The 16,610-nt window shown below is 41.1% G+C and overlaps 1 protein-coding gene across 1 annotated transcript in view; it reads right to left on the bottom strand.

Moving 5' to 3' along the window:
- Positions 1 to 16,610, bottom strand: part of DNAH6 (dynein axonemal heavy chain 6) — a 5,071,261-nt gene that overhangs the window by 4,184,507 nt on the left and 870,144 nt on the right. Inside the window, exon 17 of the mRNA XM_044059309.1 lies at positions 126 to 254. Within this exon, the coding sequence (XP_043915244.1) occupies positions 126 to 254 (129 nt within the window). The remainder of the gene's footprint in view (positions 1 to 125; positions 255 to 16,610) is intronic.

The raw sequence follows: 16,610 nt of genomic DNA, 5'->3' as shown, positions 1-16,610 counted from the left end.
AAGGAGCCTTCATTTTTGTTAAGGTCTGTAGTTCACAATATCTTTATTATTACATAATCAAGGCACCTGTAAAAAAAACTTCTGCAATTCAAATTTTAAAAATTTCTTCCCAATACAATTCTCACCTTAAAAGTCTTCTGGTATGATTTATATTGGAAAGCACGCTTCTGGAGATCATCAATAATTGCTTGCAGTTCTTTTAATATTTGTTTTACTTTTGTCTTTTCAGAAGACATATCCAGAATCAGAGGATCCTGTCAACAAGAAAGTTCAACCATATCAAGCAATCTATCTTAAAAAGTTAATGACTTCATAAAACAGAAACTGCATATCTATTGGTAATGACTTTTCATATACATAAATGCCTGCAAATTGTACATTATTTCAAAAGGCACTAGAAAACAGCACATATGTAATTAAAATGAGATTATAATTATGTAACAAGTAACTAAATACAACAGCTTCTTTAAAAATGCATTCTTTGCCTGGCCCTACACCATACAGAAATGGAGCCTTTACTGTGAGCCAGGTAACCAGGGTTTGATTAAGGCCCCTGGCACTAGATGACTCAGTCAATGAGGGGGAGAAATAAAGAGGTGTGACCCACTCACCTCTCCTGGGAGGTGGGGAGGGTAGTGTTCAGTCAAGATAAACAAGGCAGTGCAGCTTCCCCAGTGAAGACCGGTGAAACTACAGTTAAGTGCTTCAGGGGCAGGGGATGGTGGGGTGGGTAGAGGGCTACATGTAGAATATGACTTTTGCAGACATGTGGAGACACCTTCCATGGTCATCCCATTACATGTTTTCTTCATTGGCACTTCACTGGATACAAGCAGGGAGGTAGGGTTATACCACAAAAAGTAGGAACCACTCCTAATGGCTGTCTATATGATAACTCCTCCCAGTCAAATCTCACCATAGCAGTGGGAAAGAAGTGGGTTGACTGGCTGGAAGAGAGATGATAATTCATACATAGTGGAGGCAAAAACAGCAAAGCACAAACACTTTTAGTTGAAGCAGATAGTGCAGCACCAGAGCATCTGACAGAAATAACATTTTATAGAGGATAAATTCAATTTTCCTGAAAACCGCAGTTGTAGGCAGAATTTTCATTATTGAGTTCAGTGAACCACAAGAATCAAACTGAAATGTTTTATTTGTTCCTACCCCTCTACCATCAAAAGTCATAACATTTGTTTGGGAAGTTTAGACTGGTTGGCTCTGATGTCATTAACTGAATCTCTAAATTACATTTGATCAGCAGAATCTGTTCCAACATGAAAAAGAGCAAATACTACACCAAAAAAGCTAAAATAGTCCCCACTAATGAACAATTATACAATGCAATTAGATTACCCTGGGTTGAAAAAGATAGTATCTCCATAAACTCATTTGAGAATGCTACTAATTTTGACAGTAGATCAAGAGAAATTACTGCATTTTATAACATGTGATTCAACTTACCCTTGTAAGTCACACTGTTTCACATACCTCTCAACCTCTTAGAGCAAGAAATCTGGACAAAGCCAGCAATAATGGGGGACAAAGGCCTCAAAATAGGGACACGTTTTAAACATTGTTCTTACAAACTTAGAAAATTGATAGAATAACAGGTTTTGCATTAGCATGAATTTTCTGAAGGGCATGAATTCTGAAACTCACATGTCTCTCATTATATTCTGACTTAAAAATTTGCCAATGATTTGCTAGAAAACCACAATTTTATGAGAAATGGACTAAAAATATGAGGCAAAAATCTGGGCATTCTGCGAAAATCTGTACAGTTGAGAGGTATGCAAGTGTTTCAAAGCAGAATTTACTCATCTTCAGTATGAGCTGTCACTGGTCTCAAGACTTTTGCTATCAACAACATATATTTCATGCTTTCAGTTTTAAATTTAATTTCAGGAAATGCCCTTCAATTATTTAACCCGCGGTGGTGGTGCTGCGGTAGAGTTGTCGCCTCACAGTAAGACGCTGTCCCCCTTCGATTCTCAGCTAAAGCGTCTTCTGCGTGGGGGACATGTGTGAATGGGCGTACCTTCATTGAAGGTTGTGCGTCAGGGCTGGTAACTCGGCATGTAAAAATCAGCTACCAATCATTAGCGGACCGGAGTTCCGCTGTGGCAACCCCTAACCGGGAAAAGCCGAAAGACACATCAACAAAAAAAAGCCCTTCAATTATTTGCTATGCAATCATTAAAACTGCATTGAAACAAACATTCATTGAAGATCAAAATGTAAACTTTGTTTGAGAAATGTGAGGTATGCAAACAGTAGTTACACAAGTCTCAGAAAAAAAATAACATAAAATCTCCCAGTAAGCACAATGTACATGAAAACCAGGTGCCCAGATATGCACTGGGAATTAAGGGGTGGGTAGACTAATTGCTGCAATATCCCTCTCACTATCTCTCTCAAAACTATTGCTAATAAAGTATCTCATTCAGTTGTAGTATTCTTGCTTCCAAGGAGTACTTTGGCCGTTAACAACAACTCACAAGTAATATTCCAAAGCATTTTATTGATGACTTGTTTTTTATTTGGAAGGGGACAAGATCTGATTTAGAGTTGTTTATGCAGTATTTGAATTCACTGTCTGAGTTTTTGAAATTTACTTTTTGTTTGAATAAAGAAAGTATTAATTATTTAGATTTGGTGGTTTATAAAAAAGCAGGGAGAGTGAATACTAAAATTTATAAAAAATCAGTACAAAGTAATAGTTACCTGCACTACAATAGTATTACAGTGTGAAGTTGAAAATAAATATTGCTATGAGTCAGTTTAACAGGGTGAACAGGTTGACTGATGAGGTTCATTATTTTAGGATGTAATGTGAAGTTTTGAAAGATAGGTTTTGTGTAAGGGGGTATCCCTCCACGATGGTTGAATAGATAATGCATGACACCATCTCAAAGAGAGAGCTGGTTAAAGTGGGCAATGTTATTGATAGCAGCAGTATGGATGCTACTGTTTAACAGTCAAATGCAGATGATATGGGAGGTAATAATACCAGAAACAACAAAAACTTTTCTTTGGTTTACTTTTTCAATAATTCTGTAGATGAAATAAGTATTAAGAACATAGTTAAGAAAAATTGGAACTTCTTGATGAATTTTCCAGAACTGAATAAATAATAGGAGAGAGTCAGATTTTTGTGACAAAAATGGGGAAGTGTCTAAAGGAGTATTTTTACAAAGGAAAAAGAACAGGTTTAGGTGATAGTCCCTAAAGGAATGTATACGTGTGATACTGTTTTCATATAGTGGAGGGTATTACAGTTATGGCACCAGTTAGAAATTATGAAATAAATATGTTAGGGAGATTTAATTGCAGATCAAAATATGTTGTGTATATAGTGTTGTGTGGGTTATGCCCTGCTTTTTATATAGGTCGAACCACCAGATGTTTTTTCTTTAGAATTTATGAGCATTTAAGGGCTGTGGAGAAGCAGGATTTTCCAAAGCATTGGCCAAACATGCGGCTTTCTGTTATGCTAATGAAAAATGCTTTTATAAATTTGCTGTAATTCTTCTTTCGGCTTTTCCCGGTTAGGGGTCGCCACAGTGGATCACCTGTCCGCTCAAGATTGGCAGTGGAGTTTTACAGTGTCGAGTTGCCAGCCCGGCACCCAATCTTCCACAGAAGGCACACACATGCACGCACTCATGCCTAGGGCCAATTTAGAGTGTCCAATCCACTTACAGCATGTCTTTGGGATGTGGGAGGAAACCGGAGCACCCGGAGGAAACCCACGCGACCACGGTGAGGACATGCAGACTCTGAACAAAAGGCACCCCAGTCAAGGATCGATCCAGAGAACCTCTTGCTGTGAGGCAGCAACGCTAACTGCTGCACCACCATGGCTGCCCTATAAATTTGTTGAATAGAACAAGTAAATAATTTTGATACCAGGTGAGATGCTGAAAGTAGGCTTGACTGGAAGAAGTATTGCTGGCAAGTGATGCTGAGTGCCTGTGTGTTTCCAGGCATTAATGGATGAGAGAATTTCAAAGTTATATTGAAAAGGAAAGGGTTAAACATTAAGTTAATTGGGTCAAGTGATTTTTTTTAAAGTATTTAAACTTGAGTGATTTGATTTTGCAACTTGGTCTGATGAAGTTCTGTTTCTGAACAAAAGCACTTACCGGTTGTATTTTTGTTCAAATAAAGTGATTATTTTACCTTTTTGGAGGCATTTTATACTGTTGCAATATTCCAAAGAGTATGCTAGACTTTCTTATGAATGTGGAAAGATGCCAAAGAAAACAATCAAGACAGTTCTAGCGAACCATGTCTTTCTATTGGTCTGTGCATCTAATTTAAAATTCTTCACAGTTATTTCATGAAATTATCTAATTTACAGTACTTCACAAAGATTGTATGCACAGGATTTCTTAAAGAAAGTTTGGAAGTATCTGTTATTCTACTGGAGTAAGGTTGCACAACCCTTTATAAAGATTATCCCACTCACCATAGTAGAATGATGTACAGTTACCTAACTATATGGACATGTTTTGTGATGGGTAATTTCTATCTTCTTTGTGCAAAAGACAGATAAATGTCACAACGAAGCATAGGTCCATAGGCAACTATTTAGCTAATAGCCCTAGGAGGCCTTTGTAAGCCTAGCCATACTTTCCCATTTGTAAATAACAGAAAAGATTGCCTGAGAGCATGCAGTTGTGTTTACATGGCTGCCTCTGTCTAATAGGCACTTAAGTGCCAGTCCAGGGTAAATTTCTGATTCTCAATCCACTGGTCCAGGTTGTGTTTGAACAGATTGGGGATAAACTCTGGTTCACATGGACAGGACACCTGTTCCATTCTACGGGTAGTCTCTGAGAAACATACCTTGCCCTCCATCATGTTCAATTTATGTTGCAAACAAGATTTAGGTCCTTCAGTTGGGTATTTCTAATGCTGTTAGACTTGCAGATGTGCAGCAATTCCACCAGTACTGGATCAGATGATGCCTAGTATGCAGAACCAGATCATGATCAAATGGGACCCTAACCAGGGTAATGGATCTGGCCCCACCCTTGGCAACCATTCAGTGTCCCATTACTTGGCTGTCTCTCCACAGTCACCATAAACACTGTTCAGATCTGTCACTATGCATACTGTTTTCTTTTTCCTTACTTCTACAATGATAACAGATATGTGGATTTCATTTATTTTATTTATTTTTATTTTTATTTTATTTTACATTTGTTGACCAGGCTAGTCTAACTGGATATATGTCCATTTTCCGTAGAGGCCCGGGGAAATAAGCTCCGAGGAAGCAAAATACAATCACTTACACAAAAAATTAATATGTACAATGAACAATGCAGGTACAGAACAGAGAAAAATCACAGAGGTCATTTGATTATAGCAAAGTGCTAAAATACACAGGCAGAGTTAGTACAATGCAAAGCTAGTTGCAATACAACATGTGAAAAGATACACAGATAGAGTTAGTACAACACAAAGTTAGTTGCAATACAACATGTAAAAAGATAGCAGCTGAGTTATATAAAGTATTAGTAAACAAGTTGTGATAATGAAAAAGTAGGAACTGTAATATGCAGTATAAGAGTAAAAGTAGTCTCCATTAATAAATTCTGAGGATGTGAGTAAAATATCTTGAAGGACTAGGTCAGTTGTTTCTAAGAAAAGGAACAAGACTACTGAGAAGAGGAGGGTAGGCAGGTCCAAGTAAGAGCAGTAGTAGATCAGTCAGGTTTAGTACAGGGGCACAACCAGTGTGTTCTGAGGAAAAGTTTCAGGTTGTTTTTAAAGAGTGATATAGAGGGAAGAGAGGAAAGTTTGCTAGGAAGAAGGTTCCAGGATTTTCCCACAGAATTAGAGAAGAGAGAGTCCCCAGCCCGGTTGTTTGATTTACAAATATTTACAAGAAGTTTATGTGATGAACGTAAGGTCTTTAGATTGTTGTAGGGGATAATGAGGGTCGATAGTAGAGATGTATTGGTAGGATGGTAGAGGGTTTTGTGGGCAATGGTAAGATGATGGAATTTAAGCTGATTTTGTAATTCAAGCCATCCTAGTTGTTTTAGGTTAATACAGTGGTGGGTTCTGAAAGGGTTACCTGTAGCAAATCTGGCTATGTTATTGTAGGAGTTTTCAATTTTATTAAGGTTGTTTTTAGAGAGATTAGTATATATGGGTGAGGCATAGAAGAGAGTAGAAATTAAATGAGTGTGAGCAACAGTTATTCTTGCTGCAGGAGAGAGGAAGGGTTTGATCCTGTAGAGAGAGCCTAGTTTTCTATTAACAGATTTTAGGGTACTGTTAATATGGGTGTCAAAGTTAAGGTTGTTATCTATGGTGATACCTAGTAGCTTGGTAGTTGGGTCTGGGGATATGGGAGTAGTGTTATTGGATGTTACTGTGAAGTATACTGAGGGGACTTACAAGTAGGGGTGAAAAGGAGGAGTTTAGTTTTTTGGGGGTTCAGAAGGAGATGGTGTAGAGTAAACCATTGTTCAACTGTGTTAAAGACCTTTTGGGTAAGGGAGTGCAGTTCAGATATGGATGTGGCTGAGCATATAAGTGTGGAATCATCTGCGTATTGTATGCATGTAGCTTGGGGGATTGCTAGGTGAAGGTCGTTGATAAATAAAGAAAATAGGAGAGGTCCTAATATGGACCCTTGAGGGACACCTATGTTAACGGGCAGATGGGTAGATAGAGCATTATGCCAAAGAACGGCCTGTTGTCTGTTGTCCAAATAGGATTGGAACCATTTTATAGCTAATGTGTCTAGTGACAGAGATTTGAGGATATTTAAAAGTTTCTGGTGATTTACCATATTGAACGCCTTAGATCTATAAACAGTGCAGAGGAAAGCATATTGAGGTTACGGTTTTTGTTGATACAGTCAGTGAAGGAAAGGAGGGCAGTAGTAGTGCTGTGGGAAGGTCTGAAACCATGTTGAGATTTGGAAAGTAAAGTTATTTTGGATTAGGTGGTCTAGCAATTGTCTATGGATGCATTTTTCCATGATCTTTGCTAGGGGAGACAGTAGGGCAATGGGACGGTAATTGGAGAGTTCAGTAGAGTTACCTCTCTTATGAAGGGGGATAATATGGGAGACCTTCCATATTGTAGGGATGTGTCCTTCACTGATGGTTCTATTGATAAGAATGGAAATGGGGTAGGCGATAGATTTGTCTCCCTTTTGTAAATATTTGGCGGGTAGTTGGTCTGCTGAAGGAGTACATTGTTTCAGTTTTTGGATAAGGGCAAGAATATATGTAGTTGGGACTGGTTGGAGGAGAAATGGAGGGGGTGGGTTGGTGGTAGAGATGGATATAGATAAGTCCTGAGTGGATAATTGACTGGCAAGGGTTTGAATGGTTTCAGTGAAACAGGTATTAAAGGCATTAACAGACTGCTTGGGGTTCTCTTGTTCTGTGCCTTGTGGGTTTGGTGTGATGGATTGGCCTGGGTGTAATAATTGATTAATACTTGCCCAGAACTTTTGTGGTTTATTATGGTGAGCCTGCTGGCATTGTAGGTAGTAGTTTCTTTTGTCAGACAGTACAGCTTTTTTAGTTTCATTTCTTAGTTGCCTGAAGTTTTGTTGATCTACTGGGTTTTTAGTTAAGCGAGATTTATTTCAGTATTTATTTCTGAGTTGGATTTTTTGCCTGGTTTCTTTTGAAAGCCATGGGGCAGATTTAGTTCTCATTCTAACAGAGTGGGTTAGGGCATGGTGGTCTAGTATGACTAGGAAGTTAGAATTAAAGTAATTAACAGCTTCCTCCAGTGTTAGGTATTTTAAGGGAGACCAGTTACATGCCCTTAGTTCCCTTTGGAAGAGATCGGGGTTGAAGTTTTTCTTGGTTCTAATTGTCCTAGATATGGTTGGATTAGGTAGATTGGTTTTAAGCCTGATGATGTAGGTGAGTGAGTGGTCACTTACATCATCAGGGAGGCTTCCAGATTCATATGTTTGGGAATGATTATTTATGAGAATCCAATCTAAGGTACTTTCTTTCTTATTAGGCTTGTTTATCCTGGAAGGGGAGATAATGATTTGTGAAAAACCAAAAAGGTTAATATGGCTTGTAAGGTGGGTACTGCTGCAACACTTCCAATCAGTGTTAAAATCACCTAGGATTATGGTTTCTTGGGGTAAATTTTGGGATAGCCAACAAAGGATATTCTCTAATGTTATTACCAGGTGGAAGATAGGTGCAGATAATATAAATGGATTTGAATTCATTAAGTTGAAGCTTGGTAATAAGAATTTCAGCATTGGAGTCTTGAAGTGGTTTACAGTTGTAGGTAGGAATTTGTAGTCCAGATTTAAAAAAGATAGCTACACCACCACCCTTTCTGTTTGCATGGTCAAGTCGCAAAATATTATAACCGGTTGGGATGACTTCATTGTCTTTAGTTACAGGTTTTAACCAAGTTTCTGTTAAACAAAGAATGTCAAAGGAGTAGAATTCTAGGAGAGGATGGAGTTGTGCAACTTTGTTATTAATGCTACGTATGTTGAGGTGAGTTAACAAGAGTGAGTTAGGTGGTTTGATAAGGGAATGGATAGTATGGGGTTGGGGTTATGGAGTTGAGTGGTAGTAGCAGTTATTGGGCCTGGGTTTGGGTGAATGTCTCCATCTTTTAAAGAGAGGAGGAGTAGTGTTTGAAATCTAGGATTTGGGAATTTACTGCATAGTGTTAGAGATTTTCTGGGATTGGGAGAGTCATATGTAATATGGGTTATCCTATGGTATTTTGATAGTAGATAGCTGGGAGTAGATGTTGTGTTAACATGGTAAGTGAGAATAGGTAGAGAAGAAGAGGTAGATAGCCTACTGGGGTGGAGAAAGTGTGAATATATTGGGTGTTCATAGGTGGTTAGCAGGTAAGCTAAAGTTAGAGGTGGTAGAAGTGTAAGTATGAATAACCTCTGTAAGAGGGCTGGGGAGTGTAGCTTATACATCTGGAAGAGTATGTTGTTAGGTTCTTGTTAATGGTTTGTAGGTATACTAAGTGTGGAAGGAAATTGGAGGAGGGTGTGGTTAGGAAAATTGTGATAGGTAAGTAAAATGAGGAAATTGGAGTTAATTAACAATGGTAAAGGGGTTGAGATAGGTGGAAGGGGTGTGGTTAGATGGTATAAGAGTAGGACCCCTGGGAGTGGGTGGGAATTGGGGGTAGGGTAGGGGAGCGGAGTGAGCCCACAGGGCGAACAGAGCAAGTCAAGAGCAAAAGGAGGTGAGTGCAGCTGAGAAAGTATCAGCCACTGCTGTTCAAACAACAGGCAAGAAAGTAAGTATTCAGTGTAAGTTACAAGCCTACTGTTGGTCTGGGCTTTGAGATGATGGGAGTTTGTATTTAAGCAGGGTTAGAGATAAAGTTTGAATTTAAACAGGGTTAGGGATAGAGTGAAGGAGTAGTTATATAATCAACCTGTATTTAGTATGGGAATAAAAAATAAACCCAAAAGTAAAATCCTAAGGATAATATAAGTCATCCAGCTATGTAGAGGTATAGTGGTAGATATTGGCACCTAGTGATTGAAGGAAATATTAACTTGTGGGATTAGCAAGAGCAGATTCTATAATACAAAAAGAGGTTAAGTTAGAACTGGGGGGGGAGTGGCCAAGGGTCTGCAATAGGCTGCTTAACATGCACATTCGGGAGGGCAGGCTAGTACACAATTTAAAACTTTTATTTCAAATTTTATTTACGTTAATTTACGTTAACATTGACTGGAACAAAATCAACTCATCTTCCCCCTCCCTATTCATTAACCTCTACAACTTCACCCAAGTAATCCACTCAACCACCCGTCCTAACAAAAAACATCCCCCAGGATCCATCATTGACTGGATCCTAGTCTCTCATCCAAACAAAATAATTCTTTCTGGCACTATCCCCGACACCTTTAGTGACCATCTCCCCGCTTTCATACACCGCTCAGCTAATTCCACCCAATATTAACACCATTACATCCACACCCGTAATCTCAGCAACTTCAACCCCACAATTTTCTCAAACATTTTTAAACAAATTAACTGGTAGATCCTAAATACTCTTCCCCTAGACAATGCTGTAGAACAATTTAACTCTAACTTCCTAAATACTCTTAACTCCCTAGCCCCACCAAGAAACAAACGAGTCAAAGCTAATTCTTCAACTTGGCTATCCAAAGAAACAAAACAAATCATGCATCAAAGGGACAAATCCTGGAAGCTCTACCAGAAAAATAAAATGCCTTCATCCCTGCTCCAATACACCCAACTCCATGACCAAGCAAAAACTAATCACCCTGGACAAAAAAAAAACTACTACAATAAACTCCAGTCCAGCTATAATAAGAACCCAAAACAATTCTGGAAATCAGTTAACTCCCTTCTCCATCCAGGATCCAGGAGTAACCCCTGCCCTGACCCTAGTATAACTGACACAGAACTAAGCTCTCACTTCAACAAATTCTTCATTGAATCTATAGCTAAGCTAACTAAATCCTTTCCAAACAATAATACATCCAACTCTCTTTCCCCTACACCTAACAACCCTTTTAACTGCCCTTTCAATTTCCAGCTGAAACCTGTTTCTACCACGTTTATAAAAAGGCTCTTATCCAAACTAAAGCCATGCTCTAATGCCCCTGACAACATCCTCTCCTCCTTCCTTAAATGTGCTGCTGAAGGTATTGCTCTCCCTATCAGCATCTTAATTATCAGATCTCTAAAAGAATCATACGTGCCTATTCTTTGGCGCTCAGCCTGCATTCTACCTCTTCATAAAGGAGGCAAAAATACTAATATCTCCAACTTCCGCCCAATTGCTCTACTCTCACCTATATCAAAAATTCTAGAAAAATGTGTCCACCACCAACTCATGCCTTTCTTAACCCAGAATCAACTCCTAACACCCACCCAACATGGTTTTTACCCTGGCCACAGCACCATTACTGCCTTATTATCCTTCTTAGAAACAGTCAATCAAGCCAGGGATTCTGGATTACTAGTTTCCACTGTACTGCTAGATCTTTCTAAAGCCTTTGACACCATCTCTCACAAACACCTTCTCTTTCATCTAGCCAACCTTCATCTCTCCCCCGATACTCTATCCTGGTTCTCCAGCTACCTATCAGACAGATCTCAAGCTGTCAGATGGAAAAACTCTACCTCCTCCTTCTTACCAACACCCACTGGCGTTCCCCAGGGGTCCATCCTTGGACCCATGCTTTTCAACATCTTCATAAATAACCTTCACACTGCCATCCCAGACACAACAGTTATCCAATACGCTGATGACTCCACCTTAGTCTGTGCTGCCTCTAACCTTCCTGAACTACTGACAAAAACCCAAATAGCTTTTTCCACTACTGAGAACTGGATGCACCAAAATCATCTCTATCTCAACTCTAATAAATCTAAAATTCTTCTTTTTCCTCCCTCCAAGGCTTTCACTTTTGACAAAAATGCTTTCAAAGTCCTAAGCCAAACCAACTCTACTATAGAAGTGGTCCCATCTGCAAAACTCCTTGGCATCACCATAGACGAGCACCTTAAATTTGATATCCACTTACAACAAAACATAAAGAAAACCCACCAAAAGCTAGGTATGCTCTATAGGAACAACCACTTTCTCTCTAACTCTTCTAGGCATACCTTAGCAACTACCTATCTTCTACCATCTTTACTATATGGAGCTCCACTCCTAACTAACCTGTCTGCTTCCAACACCTCTAAACTCGAAATTTGCTATAATAAGATCTCTAAATTTGCAACCAAATCCAAAACCTCTACCCACCATTGCCTTTCCCTATAATCTCTGAACTGGCTAGAACTCTCTAACCACCTAGACTATCTTCAACTAACCACTGCTCACAAATTAATATTCTACCCTGATAAATGCCCAGCCTTAATAAACATCCTTCCTCCGTACATCCCAAATAGATCTCTAAGATTTTAACATCAAAACTTAATCTCAATCCACAAGCCCAAACGCCCTGCTGGCCAACTCCTTCTCTCCTTCTCTCTAGGTAGGAAATGGAACTCTCTCCCTCCTTCACTTAGAACAACATCTAACTCAGAATCCTTCAAAACCCAACTTTTCTCTTACCTGTCTTCTAAACATAAATGTTCCTGCTTTCATCCCACTTAAATGTAAATAACTACCCCATTGAACCCTCCACTCTCCTCACTTCACACTACCCTAGAACTATTATTTTTCTATTGCTGCTAAAACAAACTTAAGCTACTTCTCAGTTTAAGTAATTTCTCTTTCTCTACTCCTTGTATGTAAATATTGTAAATATCAAGTAAACGCAGATCTCAATATTACAGACAGTGGAAACTTGCTGCTCTGAAGGGAAACAACTGAAAATCTGTTTATCTACTTTCCTTAATGATTTTTTTTTATGTAAACTGTATGCATTTGCTTTTTTTTACTCACTGTATGAATGCATTTATACATGTATTTTTTACCTTCAAGACTATGTAACTTAGATTGTATCCGTATTGCTTATGGAGCTTTTCTCCCCGAGCCTCCACTGAAAATGGGCACGTTCTGGCCCAGTGGATTTCCCCAGTAATCAAACTGGAAATAAATAAATAAAAAAATAGCACAGACACTGACAGCAATTTGCTAAATAAAACAAAACAGTTTCACAATGAAAACAGACTTAGCATGAACAACAGTTAACTTCTCTGCCCTTGAAACCTGTGCATTGAAACATATATTCATTGAAAATGCCTCTGGGCAGTGATAGATTAAGTACCTTTGGGCTGTTTTCACACCATGGGCCCCTAGCACATGTTTTTAGGAACATGAGTAAATGCATGTGTTCTTTGATTCACCTTCCATATTGCATTAAATTACATTCTTTGTTTAATGCAGCAACACATGTTAAAAAGTGCATTAAATTTGTAGTTTTGAACACCTTTTCCAGTAACCACTGCAACAAAATGCATGAGCCAATAACGACAAAAAAGAAGTTGTGTACTCACCATAACGTTCCATCTATGCTGTCCATTTTCATTCTTCCTAAACAAGTGGGTTCAGATCCGACCCAGCAGATTTTTACAGCTCATGGATACTGAAAACTCTTGAGCTCTTCCCTTACCCATAATGCACTAGTCCCCCTCCATATATAAGATCTTGTTTGATGACCTTTTTACTAATTAGAAACTAAGGAACAATGAACATGATATAAGCCAATATCTGGAGCACAAATGTGGGAATAAGAAGTTATGTACTCACCATAACGTTCCATCTGAGTAGGTGTCTTCATTTGTCTGCAACCTGTGAGTCTTGGATCCAATATCAGATCCGAGCCGGCAATTATTTATACAGCTATGGATCCAAGCTCCTAGCTCCTCCCCTCACCCATAATCCCCTGCCAACCCCAATTGACCTCAGATCAAGTTTGCCCTCCTATATATCTGAAAAGGTATCCCAAAAAGGAAAAGGCAGGAATAATACTATGATCTAATTCTTCTGAAGGCCAGGGGGAAGGAGGGGGGGGATGGTGGTAGACAAATGAAGACACCTACTCAGATGGAACGTTATGGTGAGTACATAACTTCTTAATCTGAAGTAGGGACTTCATTTGTCAGCAACCTGTGGGACAGAGTCCCCAGCTACCTGAATCTTGGGCGGCCATCATGGAAGGATGTTCCGGAGCACTGCGGAGCCAAAGGATGCTCTACCTCTGGAGGTGACATCCAGCTTGTAGTGGTGAATAAAGGTATGAGATGAGGCCCAAGTGGCTGCCCAGCAAATATCATCCAAAGGGACTCTAGATCTGAATGCAGTAGAAGTAGATATGGAACGAGTGGAGTGAGCACGGACCCTTTGAGGTGGGGGCCTCCCAGAAGCCTCATAAGCTAGATGGATACATTGGGATATCCAGTGTGATAAGGTGACCTTCGAAACACCTTTACCTAAATTGAATTTAGAAAAGGAGACGAACAGCTGATCAGATTGTCTGTGACCAGCAGTCCTATGAATATAAAAATGTAGCTGCCTGTGCACATCTAACGAGTGCAGCTTGTATTCTCCTTTATTCTGGTAATTAGGGAAGAAAACAGGAAGATTGATGGACTGATTGATATTGGTTTCTGAGGCCACCTTAGGTAGGAAAGATGGATTGGTCGTGAGGTACACTGTATCCTGATGAAAAACCAAATAAGGGGTTTTTACGGAAAGAGCTTGAAGTTCTGAAACTCTTTTCGCAGAGGTGATGGCTACTAGGAAAGCTGTTTTCCAAGACAGGTATTTAAGATCAGCAGAGGCAGCTGGTTCAAAGGGGGAAGCAGTCAAGGCCTGAAGAACTAGTGATAGATCCCAAGGGGGTATGGCTTCTCTGATCGGGGGCCTAAGCAAATAGGTACCCTTGAGGAAGGTTTTACATAGTTTAGCTGACATCAAGGGACCAGTCTCGTGTCCTACATGGTAATGGGAGATGGCTGCCAATTGTACCTTGACTGTTGAACAGCTAGCCCCTTGTTGAAAAAGCCCTGTAAGGAAGTCCAAAACTGATGTTAGCAGAGCAGTGAAGGGGTCCACATTATGATGCTCCACCCAAACAGAAAAGCGCTTCCATTTACTACTGTAAACCTTCCTGGTGGAAGGTTTATGCGCTGCCACCAAGATGGCTTTGACTGGAGAGGAGATACCGGAAGTCCTAATTAAGAGTGGAACTGGAGCAGCCAAGCTGTTAGCTTCAGGTTGTCCAGATTCTGGGTCGGTAAGCCTGATGGGTGGGAGATCAGATCCGGACTGGGATCTAGAATCCAGGGAGGATTCACCAAGTGAGACCTCAGGTAAGGAAACCAAGTTTGTTGAGGCCAGAATGGGGCAATGAGGATCATCCTGCTCCCCAACCGAGAGGCTTTCTGTAACATCTTTAGCATCAGGGGTAGAGGAGGATAGGCATAAAGTAGACCGGGTGGCCAAGCATGCACTAGAGCGTCCCTCAGGGCTTCCCCTGTTGGGGGAATCAGGGTGAAGAAGTTGTCGCATTTTGTATTTGAGGGAGAGGCAAAAAGATCGCAGCAGGGTTGCCCCCATTTTGCAAAAATCTGCTTCGCTACATGGGAGTTGAGAGACCACTCATAAGGGGAAAGAATAGTGTGGCTGAGTTTGTCCGCCAGGATGTTGGACCGTCCCGGAATGTGCGTTGCGATTAGAAAGCGGTTGGTGGAGATCGCCCATTCCCACACTCTCATGGCCTCTCGGCATAGAGGATAAGACCTGGTTCCCCCCTGTTTGTTGATATACCAGACAACTGACATGTTGTCCGTCTGTATTGCAATGGTTCCAACGGGAAGAAGGTTCTGAAGTGTTTGCAATGCTAACAGCACCACCCTCATCTCCAGAACATTGATATGCAGGGAGGTCTCTGAGTCGTTCCATGTGCCTTGGACTGTTCTGCCTGAGCAATGCCCCCCCCCCACCCGAGGCGAGAAGCATCCATGGTCACTGTGACTAGGGGAGGTGGGGCGCAGAAGGGCCGACCTGTATGGAGGTCTGGGGGATGCAGCCACCATAACAGGGCCCTCCTGCAAGCTTTGCTGATAGAGACAGGGTGGTAGAGAGGGAGAAGTTGGAAGGACCACTGTACTTGAAGGCTCCACTGTAATACCCTCATGTTTAGGTGAGCACACAGGAGGAGAGTAATTGCAGCTGCCATAGTGCCCAGTGCCCTCAGGACCAATTCCGTGGGAGGAGCTTCTGATTGGAGGATGGCCCGCACATGAAGACTGAGGTTCTGTAATCGTTCCGAAGTGAGGTAGGCTCGAAGACTCCTCGTATCTAACCTGGCCCCTATGAAGTCTATCACTTGTGTTGGAGCAAGGGAGGACTTGTCCATACTGATCATGACGCCTAACTGGGGGGGCTAGGCGAAGAAAAAAATCTCTGGCTGAGCAGAGTAGATGCCTTGTTGGGGCGGTCAGGAGCCAGTCGTCCAGGTACGGGAAGACCTGCATTCCCTGGAGTCTCAGGTAGGCCGCTAACACTGCTAAAACCTTGGTGAACACCCTGGGAGCTGTAGTGAGGCCAAAGGGAAGGACCATGAAATGATAGTGGCTGGCTCCCAGCCGGAAGCGGAGAAACCTCCTGGATCACCTGTCCATTAAGATGTGGTAGTACGCATCCTTGAGGTCTATAGAGCACATCCAGTCATTCTCCTGTAACAGGGGGAGAATGGATTGAAGAGTGACCATTCGGAATTTCTCCTTGGTTACCGCCAGGTTCAAGAGGGAGAGGTCTAGGATTGGTCTCAGGTCTCCCGTCTTTTTTGGCACCAGAAAGAACCTGGAGTAAAACCATAATCCGAGCTAGTCTGGGGGCACAGGTTGGATGGCCCTTTTTTTGAGCAGCTGCCGGATTTCCGTGGCTGAAGCCTCCCTCTGATCAGGTGGTACATCGGGGAGGTTCTTGAGTCTGGGGACATGAAGCATAGGGATTCTGTAACCTCTGGATATAATCCGAAGACCCAGCGGTCTGACGTAATGGACTCCCATGCCGCCAGGTGCCTCGAGAAACGCCCCCCGACTGCCTCCAGAGTGGAGCAGTCGGGGAACCCTTCAGGGCTGTTGCATGGGCCGATCAGAGAAGGATTCTCTGGACCC

Source organism: Protopterus annectens, chromosome 17.part0 (assembly GCF_019279795.1).
Source record: "Protopterus annectens isolate FY-2018-M chromosome 17.part0, PAN1.0, whole genome shotgun sequence".
NCBI lineage: Eukaryota > Metazoa > Chordata > Ceratodontiformes > Protopteridae > Protopterus > Protopterus annectens.
This window is presented reverse-complemented; position numbering and strand designations above follow the sequence as displayed.